Source organism: Sinocyclocheilus anshuiensis, unplaced genomic scaffold (genome assembly GCF_001515605.1).
Source record: "Sinocyclocheilus anshuiensis isolate Anshui unplaced genomic scaffold, SAMN03320099.WGS_v1.1 scaffold217, whole genome shotgun sequence".
Taxonomy (NCBI): domain Eukaryota; kingdom Metazoa; phylum Chordata; class Actinopteri; order Cypriniformes; family Cyprinidae; genus Sinocyclocheilus; species Sinocyclocheilus anshuiensis.
In genome coordinates, this window is record NW_015536538.1 from 78,724 (window position 1) to 95,687 (window position 16,964).

General features: G+C 36.2%; 1 protein-coding gene across 1 annotated transcript in view; it reads right to left on the reverse strand.

Annotated features, from left to right (window-relative positions):
- Nucleotides 1–16,964, reverse strand: part of LOC107696027 (guanine nucleotide-binding protein subunit alpha-11-like) — a 48,649-nt gene that overhangs the window by 20,164 nt on the left and 11,521 nt on the right. Inside the window, exons 2-3 of the mRNA XM_016496164.1 lie at nucleotides 2,179–2,363; nucleotides 770–924 (exon numbers count right to left, since the gene is read on the reverse strand). Coding sequence (XP_016351650.1) covers nucleotides 770–924; nucleotides 2,179–2,363 — 340 coding nt within the window. The remainder of the gene's footprint in view (nucleotides 1–769; nucleotides 925–2,178; nucleotides 2,364–16,964) is intronic.

A 16,964-nucleotide genomic window follows, 5' to 3' on the forward strand; every position in this document is an offset into this window, starting at 1 on the left:
CAGAATTCAAACTTACCTTTTGAATTAGTTTTTTTTTTCTTTCAAAGAATCAGTGATTAAAGACTCACAATTTCAGTCTAGTTCAGTTGACTAGAGCAGTGTTTCTCAACCAGGGGTCCGTGGACCCCTAGTGGCCCTTGACATAAGGCCAGGGGGTCCGTATAAAGTATGAATTTTTGTATAAATTTGGTATATTTTGACATGACATGTTCCCATGAAAGAAAAATCCAATATAGCTGATGATATGGCCAAATACTGGACAAGTCAGCTAACTTGAATTATACTTGACTGCATTTGGTCCTCACAAAGACACAAATGATACGAGTCAATTTTGTTCTGGGGGTCCTTGAGGATGGTTCTGAATTGGACTGGGGTCCGGTACGCCAAAAGGTTGAGATTCACTGGACTAGAGTACGTGAGTCAAATCAAACTTCTGCAAGCCGGAAAGCCCCAGTTCTAATTCACTGTAACGGCATGGGAAAAAATCCCCTTTAGTGTTCCACGGAAGAAATACAGTCACACAGGTTTGGAATGGCGTGAGGATGAGCAAACAATGACAAAATTCCAGATGTACAAATTTTTTACAATGAAATAACATGCACCAATTAATCATTCACAATATCACCAGGAACACATATTAGGAAAGTAAACAGGGTCATTTTTGAGTTAATGTAGATTGTGAGGATACACAACAGTGTGCATATTTAAAACTGTTATTTATTAATAATCATACTATATTCAATACAAAGATGATGACAGATATACTCACTATTTCGTGGAGTCTGACAGCTGGTACTCTCTGCGTCTGTCGTAGGCCTCTTGAATGCCTGGATCTGTCCACAGCATCTTAATGGCACTAATGTAGGGCTGGTTGAATGACGACACCTTCTCAATGTCCACCTCCTTCACCAGCATGGCGTTTGCCTGCAGCCCAGAGCAGTGAACAGTTTAAGGCAAAAGCAATGGAGAAAAATATTGATAATCTACAGCAGTGCAGATGTGCAATACTCCATCTAACCTATTTTAAACATGCTCTGGTCCTTCTATAATTATGGCGCTTCTATTATGTATGACATCTTATTAATAGTGAGACCGCATGGAATGTATGTACTTTTTTCATTTGCCACACCAAAGCAAAATGTGAATGGTGAAAAACAATTCATGGTTAAAATGGCTGGTGGCAACGACAACCAGTTACAGCAGCTAAAATATAGACAATTTTAATCTAAATCTTTTTAAAAATGTAGATGAGTTTGTTTCTTCACTGAGCAGATTCGGAGAAATGTAGCATTATATCACTTGCTCACCAGTGGATCCGCTGTAGTGAATGGGTGCCGTCAGAATAAGAGTCCAAACAGCTGATAAAACATCACAATAATCCACAAGCAATCCATACCACTCCAGTATATCAATTAACATCTTGTGAAGCCAAAAGCTGCATGTTTGTAAGAAACAAATCCATCATTAAGACATTTTTAACTTCAAACTGTTTCTTCCAGCCATAATCCATAATAACGCTTCCTCCAGGGAGAAAATCCATCCCCTGTTGTCCTCCCACATCAAAATCCACCTACATATTTGTTTAGCTTATAAATGAATCGTGATCTGTGCATATTTCTCACCTGATTCAGACGAGACAAACTTTTTCACTGGAGAAAGCTATATTATGGAGAGAGGACTGGTATTTTAGCTGGATGCAATGGTTTAAAGTTGCTTCAAAAATATCTTGATGGATTTGCTTCTTAGAAACACAGCTTTTTGCTTCACAAGGCATTAATGGACTGGAGTGGTGTGGATTATTGTGATGTTTTTATCAGCTGTTTGGACTCTCATTCTGACGGCACCCATTCACTCCAGAGGATCCATTGGCGGGCAAGTGATATGGCTAAATTTCTCCAAATCTGTTCCCACAAAGAAACAAACTTGGATGGCCAAACAAACTTGGATATCTTGGATGGCCTGAGGGTAAGTACATTTCATTTTTTGGGTGAACTATTTATTTAAAGGTGACGAGCGAAATTGTTTCTGGAAAGTTTTTTGCAATTGAGCTTGGCGATAACTAGTGGAGCAGAAATTACACGTCTTTTGATTTAGGTGTGAAATATGACCTAGACATGTTTTCATCAGTTCCACCCTTAAAACCGTCTAACTTCAATACTCAACATGAATCATTCTCACCTTGTTCTGCTCATACTTGTAGCCGATTTTCAGGGTCTCGGTGGCACGGATCATGGACTGCATGGAGGTGAAGATGTTCTGGTACACTAGCTTGGTGAATCCACGTTTGTCTTCGTCTGTGTACCCGGTGCCATGGATGATACGCATCTGTTTGATGAACGTACTCTTGCCGCTCTCACCCGTGCCTAGAACAGAGGTAAGGGTCGGAGGTCAGGTTTACGTTCAAACTCTGGATCTACGATCAAGATCATTGGTACAGCATCCTTCATTCATGATCATCTGTTCAGATGTGTGGTTTGGTCACAGTGTGGGAGCAAATCAGGACACTTGAAATTATTTAATTAAACAACAACAAAAACTCTAAATCGTTCATTTGAGAGAAAAGAGCCACTTCTAATTAATGAGAGCAAATACGTGCCTGTGTGATGTTAGCTGCCAGTCCTTTTTCAGAAAGAAAAAACAAAAAAAAACTACATTGCTCACTTCAATGCAAGTCTATGGGATTTATTTTACTCGTTTAATTGTAAGCAGCACACTTTTTGGTTCGTTTTATGCTCTTTTTGGTTACATCAGCATTTCCCAAATGGCAGTTTGCAAACCCTTGGGGATTCATAAAGGAGCTGCACGGAACTGAACAATTAATCAAAATGAAATAGAAATCACAATATAATTAACAGTGGCTCAAAGTGGCTCACTTCACACTAAACGCTGCTTCTCACAGTCTCTATCTCTGTATGCGCTGTGAGTTTAACGCATGCATTTTGGGAATGTAATGTGCAATGTTATTTTCAAATCAAAATAATTAACATTTACTGAAAAAAAATATATATAAATTCAGGGGGTACTTTAAGTAAATATTTGACATCTAAAAGGTTCAGCTGACAAGCAACTTTGGGAAACTCCTGGGTTACATTAATTCAATTCATTTATATCTAAAAAAAAATCTAAATAATGTTGACTGTCTTTGAAGCCCAGTGTACAGGCTGAACTTCAAAAGGGTTTGTATGATCTGTCACACATGTGAACTCGCCCACACACACACACACACACACACACACACACACACACACACACACACACACACACACACACACACACACATTTCCAAATGCAACAGGGTATTCAATGAGAAAGTCCTTTAAAATAGCATGAATCCCTTAAAAGAGCACTATGACTAGAACATAGTGAAAGTAGATAGAGTCAATTTTAAATCTCAAGTTGAATGTTCCAGTCTTAACTCTTAAAAATAAATGGTCTTTATTGGCATCTCCGGTTCCATGAAGAACCTTCAATGTCCAATGGAACCTATTCATTCTACAAAATGTTCTTTCCAGTGAAAAAAGGTTGTTTGCATTTTTAAAATGTTCTTCACATTAAGAAAAAATGGTAAGAACTGTTCTCTGAAAGGTTATTTAGGGGAAAAATGGTGCTTCCATGGTGCCGCTGTGTATCTTTCAAACTGTAGCCACAACAGAAGAAGGTGAAACCTTCGCGTAGGTTTTGGTGGAAAACCAGACATTTTCTAAAAAGCAACACCTCTGTCACCGGAAACACAAACCTATCGAGAGACACCGACAATATCTAAAGATGCTGTCGATGCTGTTGAAAAGCTCTTTCTCCTTCCCTCTCTCTTGTTATGTAACACTCCTGTTTTGCTTCTCGGTTCAGCTGAGTGAGGATTTCAAAGGAAGGCCGCTCTTTCAGAATGAGAGGAGTCCTTCATCCCCTCTGTGACTGCAGGAAGTGAACCGATCAGCGAAGGGCCACGAGCATATCTGTACAAATAAAGCCAAATCCTACTCAGTTTTTGGAAAAACGTTGAGGCTCTGAGGAATGTAAATGTGCTGCTGCAGTTAAAGCTGCTTTGGGAGATTTTAACCCTACTTGCAGCACAAAACCTACTAGATTTTTCTGCCACTTTTATTGTCCACCAGGCAATGCCAAGCACCACTGCTTACAGGTTTCCCAAACAATTCCCCATCTGCATTTTTGACTATCCACAAAATTTAGCAACTTCAACTACATAACTAAACAAGTATGAAATTTTCAGTTAGCATTTTCCCATTTGCATCACACCCATTTGCTTTTTACATGGCACAAATGTTATATTTTGCTTCTTAAAAGACATTGCTGGTCATGTGCAAAGTGGTTTATAATATTCTTTTTCATAACCACTTAATGGAGCACTTTATCTTATAAAAGAGCAATAAACATTCTCTTTCAACAAAAAAGGCTGCATTTAATGTGCAGGGTCAACCTTTTACAAGCTAATATTTTCTCGGTCTGATATGTTGCTTTTTAGTTGAAAAAAACAAAAACTTTTATCAATTAGGGATGTTACCACAAACAATATTTAAACATCTTTTTAGAAAACCATTGTAAGTTTCATGACATTTGGGCAAAGGGCTTGTAATGTTATCCTCAATATATACATACATTTACTATTAATAAATAATTAAATATTTAATTTAATTAAATATTGAAATTTATAATAAATTAATAAATGTAATTATTTTGATATAAATTATTTTATTATATTTACACTATTTGTCTAAAATTTAAAATCTTTTTGTATAACATTTAAAAAAAAATGTATAAAAACTTTGTATAAACATTTATTTACACTATTTGTCTAAAATTTAAAATCTTTTTGTATAACATTTAAAAAAAAATGTATAAAAACTTTGTATAAACATTTATTTACACTATTTGTCTAAAATTTAAAATCTTTTTGTATAACATTTAAAAAAAAATGTATAAAAACTTTGTATAAACATTTATTTACACTATTTGTCTAAAATTTAAAATCTTTTTGTATAACATTTAATCTTACAATTTTAAGAAGTACAGAATTATAGAAAAATCATAGAATGCCTGATGTCACACGTTTTAAAAAATCAGATCTGTGCATTAGGCTTTTGCAGTGCCAATGAAGAAAAATGGCAATTCTACAATTGCATATTTAAAAAACTTAAATAGGTAAATACAATACAGAAAAGGTTGTTTGATAAAAGGAAACATTATAGTGCAGTTATGCCCTAACAAAAATTAATCTGCTCTTCACAATCATACAGGTCAAATTCAACCGTCTCTCTGCAGATATTATAAGTACCAAATACAAACTATAGAAATCAGGTTATTGATCTTTTAGAAGAAGCCAAAAGAATGTTATTTTTCTCTTTTCTCTCAGTGGATTCATGCGAATGGAGATCACTATTAAACACGCTGATTGTGTAGCAGGTCCAAAATGGAAACACATTAAGAAGTGATGCATTAGACAACTGAAGTGGCAACACCCGAGGTTTAACCAAGAGAGAAGATAAAAGTGTACAATGCTTTTTAAAAGCAAAACAAAGAGTTCAACCCAAGCTGGTTTTTAATGGGTCAGTGCTGATTATGTTATGACAGGGCTGGATCCCTGGAGAGTCAATGTGCTTCATATCAAACAAGTCAAACAGCGTTTGCTTCCCATGCTAAACAGATGCAAATCCAACTGCATCAAATTACAGTATCCGTGCATCGATCAACAAACTCATGTGCAACCCGCAAAACATGCGTCAGGTCTAATTGTTTTATCTTTCAGCCGAGCAACATGCCACAATGTTTCTAATTGCATCTTTGCACAAAAGCAGAAAAGATGGTTTTGTTGCCCGCACAACCAGGAAATGTCCTAAACGTGGAAGGCATGTGAAAAGGGGATTTTCCCGATCACAAAAAAAACCATCTTATCCAAATATAGGGATTCATTAATGCCAAGAGACTCCTGGCTTATTATAGGATGTCCATCAAAACAAACCCCAAGCCTTTTTGGGGAAGATAGATGAGATTTGGCTCTAATGGCCAATGATTAGATTAGCTCTGTACACACCTTTAACTGAAACAGACTCATGTCACAATGCTTTCAATGAAGTGGGAAATCTTAAAAAAGTCAAACATCCGGCATTGTTGCACAAACTCTTCTATACCTTTATGAACTATGACTATACAGAATGAAAATTTGATAACAAATATTTGCAGTGCTTTAAAGGAAAAACATTCTGCATTCAAGGTTCAAAGTGCCAGTCATTTGGTTGCTATAGTAACAATGCCTCCCCTTTGTTTGTTTTAGAAATACTACACGCATCAGCATCTCTCGGTGCTGGATCTCTCGTGAGTGAGCGGTTACAGTAGGAAGAATCTGAAAAAACACCTGCTGCAGTACAACGTGAACTTTGGCACGTCACATTTCACTTGGTCAATCAGTTGACTACCTGCATGAATAGACAGACAGACAGATAAAGAACGATAGACAAACAATAGAAAGAATGATGGATGGACTGATGGATGGAAGGAATAAATAGAATGGTAGAACGACAGACAGATAGAATGATAGAACAATAGAATGATAGATAGATGGATGGATTGATGGAAGGAATAAATAGAACGGTAGAATGACAGACAGATAGAACGATAGAACAATGGATAGACAGACATAGATAGAACGACACAAAATGAAAGACAGAAAGATAGATAGATGATAGACTGAGAGAGACAGAACAAATGATAGATAGATAGATAGATAGATAGATAGATAGATAGACAGATGATAGATAGAATGACAGAAAGGACGACAGAAAGAACGACAAATACAATGATAGAACGACAGATAGATAGATAGACAGAACAGTTAGACAGAGCGATAGAGTGATAGAACGATAGATAGATAGAAAGGATGACAGAAAGAACGACAAATACAATGATAGAATGATAGAACAATAGATAGAACGATAGAGAGAATGATAGATAGATAGATGATAGACTGAGAGAGACAGAACAAATGATAGATAGATAGATATAGATAGAATGACAGAAAGGACGACAGAAAGAACGACAAATACAATGATAGAACGACAGATAGATAGATAGATAGCTAGATAGACAGAGACAGAACAAATGATAGATAGATAGATAGCTAGATAGACAGAGACAGAACAAATGATAGATAGATAGATAGCTAGATAGACAGAGACAGAACAAATGATAGATAGATAGATAGCTAGATAGACAGAGACAGAACAAATGATAGATAGATAGATAGCTAGATAGACAGAGACAGAACAAATGATAGATAGATAGATAGCTAGATAGACAGAGACAGAACAAATGATAGATAGATAGATAGCTAGATAGACAGAGACAGAACAAATGATAGATAGATAGATAGCTAGATAGACAGAGACAGAACAAATGATAGATAGATAGATAGCTAGATAGACAGAGACAGAACAAATGATAGATAGATAGATAGCTAGATAGACAGAGACAGAACAAATGATAGATAGATAGATAGCTAGATAGACAGAGACAGAACAAATGATAGATAGATAGATAGCTAGATAGACAGAGACAGAACAAATGATAGATAGATAGATAGCTAGATAGACAGAGACAGAACAAATGATAGATAGATAGATAGCTAGATAGACAGAGACAGAACAAATGATAGATAGATAGATAGCTAGATAGACAGAGACAGAACAAATGATAGATAGATAGATAGCTAGATAGACAGAGACAGAACAAATGATAGATAGATAGATAGCTAGATAGACAGAGACAGAACAAATGATAGATAGATAGATAGCTAGATAGACAGAGACAGAACAAATGATAGATAGATAGATAGCTAGATAGACAGAGACAGAACAAATGATAGATAGATAGATAGCTAGATAGACAGAGACAGAACAAATGATAGATAGATAGATAGCTAGATAGACAGAGACAGAACAAATGATAGATAGATAGATAGCTAGATAGACAGAGACAGAACAAATGATAGATAGATAGATAGCTAGATAGACAGAGACAGAACAAATGATAGATAGATAGATAGCTAGATAGACAGAGACAGAACAAATGATAGATAGATAGATAGCTAGATAGACAGAGACAGAACAAATGATAGATAGATAGATAGCTAGATAGACAGAGACAGAACAAATGATAGATAGATAGATAGCTAGATAGACAGAGACAGAACAAATGATAGATAGATAGATAGCTAGATAGACAGAGACAGAACAAATGATAGATAGATAGATAGCTAGATAGACAGAGACAGAACAAATGATAGATAGATAGATAGCTAGATAGACAGAGACAGAACAAATGATAGATAGATAGATAGCTAGATAGACAGAGACAGAACAAATGATAGATAGATAGATAGCTAGATAGACAGAGACAGAACAAATGATAGATAGATAGATAGCTAGATAGACAGAGACAGAACAAATGATAGATAGATAGATAGCTAGATAGACAGAGACAGAACAAATGATAGATAGATAGATAGCTAGATAGACAGAGACAGAACAAATGATAGATAGATAGATAGCTAGATAGACAGAGACAGAACAAATGATAGATAGATAGATAGCTAGATAGACAGAGACAGAACAAATGATAGATAGATAGATAGCTAGATAGACAGAGACAGAACAAATGATAGATAGATAGATAGCTAGATAGACAGAGACAGAACAAATGATAGATAGATAGATAGCTAGATAGACAGAGACAGAACAAATGATAGATAGATAGATAGCTAGATAGACAGAGACAGAACAAATGATAGATAGATAGATAGCTAGATAGACAGAGACAGAACAAATGATAGATAGATAGATAGCTAGATAGACAGAGACAGAACAAATGATAGATAGATAGATAGCTAGATAGACAGAGACAGAACAAATGATAGATAGATAGATAGCTAGATAGACAGAGACAGAACAAATGATAGATAGATAGATAGCTAGATAGACAGAGACAGAACAAATGATAGATAGATAGATAGCTAGATAGACAGAGACAGAACAAATGATAGATAGATAGATAGCTAGATAGACAGAGACAGAACAAATGATAGATAGATAGATAGCTAGATAGACAGAGACAGAACAAATGATAGATAGATAGATAGCTAGATAGACAGAGACAGAACAAATGATAGATAGATAGATAGCTAGATAGACAGAGACAGAACAAATGATAGATAGATAGATAGCTAGATAGACAGAGACAGAACAAATGATAGATAGATAGATAGCTAGATAGACAGAGACAGAACAAATGATAGATAGATAGATAGCTAGATAGACAGAGACAGAACAAATGATAGATAGATAGATAGCTAGATAGACAGAGACAGAACAAATGATAGATAGATAGATAGCTAGATAGACAGAGACAGAACAAATGATAGATAGATAGATAGCTAGATAGACAGAGACAGAACAAATGATAGATAGATAGATAGCTAGATAGACAGAGACAGAACAAATGATAGATAGATAGATAGCTAGATAGACAGAGACAGAACAAATGATAGATAGATAGATAGCTAGATAGACAGAGACAGAACAAATGATAGATAGATAGATATAGATAGAATGACAGAAAGGACGACAGAAAGAACGACAAATACAATGATAGAACGACAGATATAGATAGATAAACAGAACAGTTAGACAGAGCGATAGAGTGATAGAACGATAGATAGATAGAAAGGATGACAGAAAGAACGACAAATACAATGATAGAATGATAGACAGAACGATAGATAGATAGATAGATAGATAGATAGATAGATAGACAGAGACAGAACAAATGATAGATAGATAGATATAGATAGAATGACAGAAAGGACGACAGAAAGAACGACAAATACAATGATAGAACGACAGATAGATAGAACAGTTAGACGGAGCGATAGAGTGATAGAGTGATAGAACGATAGATAGATAGAAAAGATGACAGAAAGAATGACAAATACAATGATAGAATGATAGAACAATAGATAGAACGATAGAGAGAACGATAGATAGATGATAGACTGAGAGAGACAGAACAAATGATAGATAGATAGATAGATAGATAGATATAGATAGATAGAAAAGATGACAGAAAGAACGACAAATACAATGATAGAATGATAGAACAATAGATAGAACGATAGAGAGAATGATAGATAGATAGATGATAGACTGAGAGAGACAGAACAAATGATAGATAGATAGATAGATATAGAATGACAGAAAGGACGACAGAAAGAACGACAAATACAATGATAGAATGACAGATAGATAGATAGACAGAAGTTAGACAGAGCGATAGAGTGATAGAACGATAGATAGAAAGGATGACAGAAAGAATGACAAATACAATGATAGAATGATAGAACGATAGACAGATAGATAAGATAGATAAACAGAACAGTTAAACAGAGCAACAGAGTGATAGAACGAGATAGATAGATAGATAGATAGATAGAAAGGATGACAAATACAATGATAGAATGACAGATAGATAGATAGATAGACATACATAGACAGAACAGTTAGACAGAGCGATAGAACGATAGATCAATAGATCGATAGATACAATGATAGAACAATACTGTAGATAGACAGACAGACAAATATATAGACAGAACGACAGATAGAATAATAGAACAATAGAACGATAGATAGATGGATGGATTGATGGAAGGAATAGATCGGTAGAATGACAGACAGATAGAATGACAGAACAATGGATAGACAGACAGACAGATAGAACAACACAAAATGAAAGACAGAATGAATGATAGATAGAAAGAACAGTTAGAGCGATAGACAGAGCAATAGAACGATAGATAGAACGACAGATACAATGATAGAATAGACAGATAGACAGATACATAGACAGAACAGATAGAGCGATAGACAGAACGATAGAACGACAGATAGATAGAACAACAGACAGACAGACAGATACAGAAAACGATAGAACGATGGATAGATGGATGGAAAGATAGAACGATATATGGATGACTGGTATAGATAGGTTTTGACCAGTGGCTTTTTGTCAGACTAATCAATCGTTGACTTAAATTTTGTCGATTTTAGACGTGACCTCAGGCCAGTATGACACAGAACGGCCTGTACTTCTGTCCCTCACAGCACTGTTTTCGTCCACATCAAATTAAATATGGCGCTTCCTCCGACTGAGCTCTAAACACACTCATTCATTCATGAAGCGAGTGGTTCCTCCTCCAAACCCTTGCCAGACGAGACGAGGAAAAGAAAATAGAATAATTTGAAGCTTCTGATTTATTTCTCGTGACCCTGTCACAAGATTACAACACCCCCCAACATACACTCCACCCTTCCAGCAGCCGGCTGCTGTTATCTCCATCCTCTCGCTCCCTCTCTCCTTCTGCTTTGTGTACGAGGACAGACAGCCACTCCTCTTAAATCAGTTATCAGTCATTTAGCTGCTCTGAACAGCCGGCCCTCCTCCTTGTCCAGTATTAGGCATGTTCATAAATCAAATGTTTCTCTATGCTATTTTTTTTAAACGACCTAGAAATAAGGGGGCAGCTATTATAGTCTCCAGCCGGTACAGTGCAGGCCTGCGGTCACGCTTCGGCTTCAGTTCCCTACTTCCCTTATAAAACCAAACACAGGACCCGCCGACTGGACAAGCGGCTCAGTTGGAGCAGATCTAGAGAGGGAAAGAATATGTTTGTACTTTTTATGGGGAAAAGAAAAGTACAGCTATGACAGAGCAAAAAAACAATGTCAATGGAAGCAGATCAGTTGACTTTTCAATTTTGTAAATTTACTCACCCCAATGACGGTGAATGGTGAATTACACTCACACAGCACCATAAAAATATTTTCAGTCAGCCATACAAGAAGAAAAAATTCAAGCAATTTCTAAACCCTAGTCTTAAACCAGAACCAAAAACGGTTAATGTCAGAGGTCAAGGGACGGGAATACTAACAATGTTAAGTTGCAAAACAATGACTCAGTCTGACAATGACTCAAAGAAACCTAGAAAGTATGTATCATAGTTTCCACAAAAATATTAATCAGCACAAGTGTTTTCAACATTGATAATATTAAGAAAAGTTAATATTAGAATGATTTCTGAAGGATCATGTGACACTGAAGACAAAAAAAGTCAGTTTTACCATCACAGGAATAAATTACATTTTACAATATATTAAAATAGAACGCAGTTATTTTAATTTGTAATGATATTTCACAGTATTACTGTTTTTCTGTATTTTTGATCAAATAAATATAGCCTTGGCGAGCAAACAAAAAACTCACAAAGCACGAGTGACCGCCATCTCTTTACAACTAGTTTTAATGTGAAATAAACATGAATGAACATCTCATGCCTCATGTAATCGCTCAATCGGTGTTTCAACCGCAGAAAGACATCAATAAAACAGCTTGTAAACTAAATAGTATTTCATTAACCTCAGGCAAGTCATTAGTGTTCACAGCTCATTAGTTATCTAGAGAAATGAAGTCTAGAGAAGAAAATTCGAGAAATATTAAACTATATACTCATTACTTTACCTGTTAGTGATGTCTTAATTATTTAATGTGTTTAAATAAATCTATTATGAAGCAAGTTATGACAACCACTGTCTGTTAAAACTTATTTTAACAACAAACAGAAATGTTATAATTTAGAAGTTAATTTAAAAACTGCATTTTGTGCAACTGACATGTTTGCATAATTTTTTTTTAAAGGTCCACTGAAGTGCTTTGAAACACGCAGCATTGTTCTGTGTGTTTACTTCATTTCAACTAAAACAGGAAGTCAGGGCGGGACATATCGAGCAGTCGCGCCCCCTTTTTAAAATAGCCAATAGTGTTTTGTTTATATCACGGTTACATTTTGGACCAGAGACGGTGAACTCGGTAAAGCCGCATTTGACAGCCACAATTTCATATTGCTATAAAATATAGCATTCTGTAGAATTTAAATGGGTCCGTTAAGTTTTATGGTCTGCGCCGACTCATGCATATAATCCGCTCCGTCTAACGTTATATCGTGGACCGGAGCAGACTGTGTGCGCGGTGCAGCGGTTAGCGTGACACAGCGCAAAACCAGACTTCATTTGCCCCAACGGAAAGCATATTTACACTGTCTGAATCGTTCCCTATCCCCTATATTATGCACTACGTGCCATTCACTGTACAGAAAATACAAATCCTGTGTACAAGTGACCGATTTGAGCTGCAGCTTCAGCGTCTATTAATAGTGCAAGGGGCGGGACGCTTCGGATGTAGAGAGCATTTGATTGGACAAAGTTTGACGAGAAGCTGAAGTGCAGTGTGATGTCATCAAAATCGCTGATCCATATTGGCAGAAGTGAGAGACTGTAAGTTTTGAATGCTTATATCTTGAAAAAAGGAGCACACTAGCTTATAGATGATCTTAAGCCTAACATATTCATACCAAAAGCCAGAACATTCCATTTTGATTTCATGGGGACTTTAAGTTTTAATTTTTATATTTAAAAATAAATAGTAATTACATTTAAGTTTGGGCTCTGTTGTTAATAGTAACCTTACAGTAATGCAAAAGAGCTCCCTATAGTTTAGAGCATAAACTGAGGTAGATTTTCATCCAAGAATATTTTAATTTTAATTGAATTTATTTAAAGAAGGAGCAATTTGTTCAGTAAACCACTGTTTAATAAAAAAAAAATAATAATAATAATGCTGTACCAAACCATGACGTCAAAACCGAGGTATGTACCGAACCGTCATGTTTGTGCACTGTTACACCCCTAGTAGTACACAATATATTCTGTATAAAAATACATTTGTGAATATATGAATTTTAGTTTGTATTTCAGCAACATAGTTATGTCAATGTTCGGATCTCAAAACTCTGACAGCAGTACATTCTAGTTCAACAATGTTCATCCTCTTTAACAATCACCATTTCCGAGTCAAATTAATCAGGGAAAACTCATAGAATCTGGGCTGAACAGCATCCCAAACCCACTTGCCAATTCTCAGGCCCAATAATTACTCCAAGAACAGTGGAAATAGGAGAGCAGTTTGGGATGTAGGATATGGCGTCACCTCGGGCTACAGCCCAGCACGAGTGGCCCGTATAACACCAGAGACGCTGGCAGCATTTGAGCACGCGAGCCAGAAAAGTCACTCTAATCTAGGCTACAACTGTCCCTCAAGTCCTGCAGGAGTCTCATTCAGAGACCGGCCTGAAACCGTGTGGCTATGTGTGGGGGGGGGGGAAGAGGCCAACACGCGCACGGCGAGCACCATGTGGGCGGACGGAGCCGAGAAACTGTGTTGTTGCCATAGCGACAGGCCAAACCCCCTCCCCCCGCTACAAACCACCACGTCAATCCCTGAGCGTACATTTAAAACAAGAGCACTTGTCTCTTATCACTTCACTGCAGTCAAGCGAGGAGATGATGCTGGGAAGAAGAGGAGAGATAGAAGCAGAGAGATTTGGTCAAAAAAAACTCTCCAAAACTGGGGTCAAATGGCAAATGCGGCTCCATTTTAATAAAGCATTTCCTGCTTTGAGCAGCGTGAGCACTCCCTCCTCCATACGTTACACTGACCCTACGATCAGCGCAGGTTTGAATCACTGCAGACGCCCAGACCGTGAGGGGAAAGTGACACGGCTGCTCTTAGAAAGCATGCAAATCTAGCCAGTAGGCCATTTGCAGCGCGTAGTAACCGCAGTGAGCTGTTTGAGGTGAGCGTATCAGATAAACAACAACCACAGAATTTGCATGAGTGGTAGAGATTACCTACTGAGGTTTACATGATTCAAAAAGGAAGTGCTCGGTTATTTTATTTGACTGTGTGAACTCGAATAGCACCAGCTGCGGTAAACTTTCTGCTAAAGGCCAACGAGTCTCACAGCTTGATTCATGGATCTGCAATGGATCTTATTCTGCAGAGATGCAATATTGGATGTCACATGACTGAAACGGTTCAGCCAATAAAACACTTCAAGTACGTCTTCTTTAACAAAAAAAAAAATAATTCCCATGGATCAAAAATCCAGAAATATGGGCCAAGTTTTCCAGCAGGCTAACATAGAGCATAATAATCATTATTTCTTGAGCACCAAATCTGAGCACCTTCTCGAGGATCATGTGGAGTAATGGCAGCTGAAAAATCAGAGATGCCTTTGCAAGAATAAATTACATTTTAAAATATATTCAAATGGAAAAAAGTTATTTTAAATTGTAATAATATTTCACATTTTTTACCATATTTATGATCCAATAAATGCAGTAATGGATAGCCTAACAGACGTCTAAAAATACCTAAAATATGGCTTAAAGTCTGCAAAACATGAGAATGAATGTGTGCACATCAGTCATTGAGACTGATGCACAATGTTAAACAATGAGTTACCAGTTTCACCTATTTTAATTATTATTTACAGATTTAAAAGCATTAACTACAAACTTGATGACCATAAGCTGTTTTAGTTCATTCTAATAGTACCATTAACTTACAGCTGGTTGCATGTAACAAAGACACTGTAACAGATGTTTGCTATATTGCTGGAAGTAGAAACAAGACAATTTAAAACTCTCCAAAATTCAAACTTCAACATGCTTCTGACCTTTGACACCTGATTATGTGCTTCAAACTGATGAACAGAAAGACATCTAATAAGCACAAAAAAAGTGATCTCTAGAGTCATGACTGCTGTCGAACCCCATAGCAAAACAAAAATCAAGACGAGCAAAACGTATCACAAATAGTATCAGAAGAAAATGTTAGTGGTGCTTGATCGCACAAAAGTCACTACTTTTGAGAATCTTTGAGAAATTATTTGTTATGTGCCAGTCAGAAATTATTAGTCGCATTTCAACAGCGCGCACGGGCCAGCCAGGGCTAACAACTTCCAGCTTCCAACTACGACATTCGAAGCCATAATCAAACAGCATAAACTGGAATTTATGATTTTTTTTCACATAAAAAAAGGACACACGTATTAAATCACGTCTGCGCTGCGCCGAATCGCCGATTAATTTGTGATCACATGGCTACTTTAAACGGTTCCATTAAGCCTTTAGCCCAAAAGAGCGCACATTTACAAAGATAATGATAAATTCTCACATGTTCACGCCTCACTTCTTTGCAGAGGATGATTCTATATTAATGTTCCACTAAATTAATCTGAAGAGTTTTGAGCGCTCTCTCCCATCCAAAGACTATAGAATACCCTAATATCTTACAGGGACTTTGTCCCGTCTCACTACCTCCACACAAAGTGGAGCAGAAATTTCATCAAGACGATTTAAAAAAATAAAAATAACCATTTACAGGGTTTGTACAGTCATGAAAAACCCAGAAAGCTTTGGAAAAGTCGTGGAAATTTATTTTACAAATCTCTATATAATAGAATATATGTTTAATCATGTCCTGAATCTCGGTGCGGGATTGTGCATTTTTTTCTGACTCAAGTAACCTTGCATTTTAATAAATAATGTTACATTAAGACAACTAAACGGTCAGTAATAAATGAACAAGTTACTAGCAATAGCATAGGATACAAATGAAACAAACTGTGCTTTAACTTTTTCAGGTAGGCTACAGCCTAAAATTTTTTTTTGTTCTTTAACACAGACTGAAAGACAGCAGGTAAAAGCTGCTGTCACTTTCATACCAAATGTTAATGTTAACAATGTTAATTAATTATTAGTTATTGTTAATGTTAACAACAAAAGACAAAATCACTCACTGCTCTTGACAATAATTTTTGTAACTTTAATTTTAAGAATGAATCTGTTGTTTAATTTACAGTAAATTTACTGTTTTTAATTTACAGTTTATTCCATTTCTGCAGCATTTCTGTACCTGAATGTTTTCCACCAAAACTGTTTCTAAAACGAAATTCAGGTCCTGAGTTTGAAAGCATATTTTAATTTTTGTGTATTTTGTGTTAC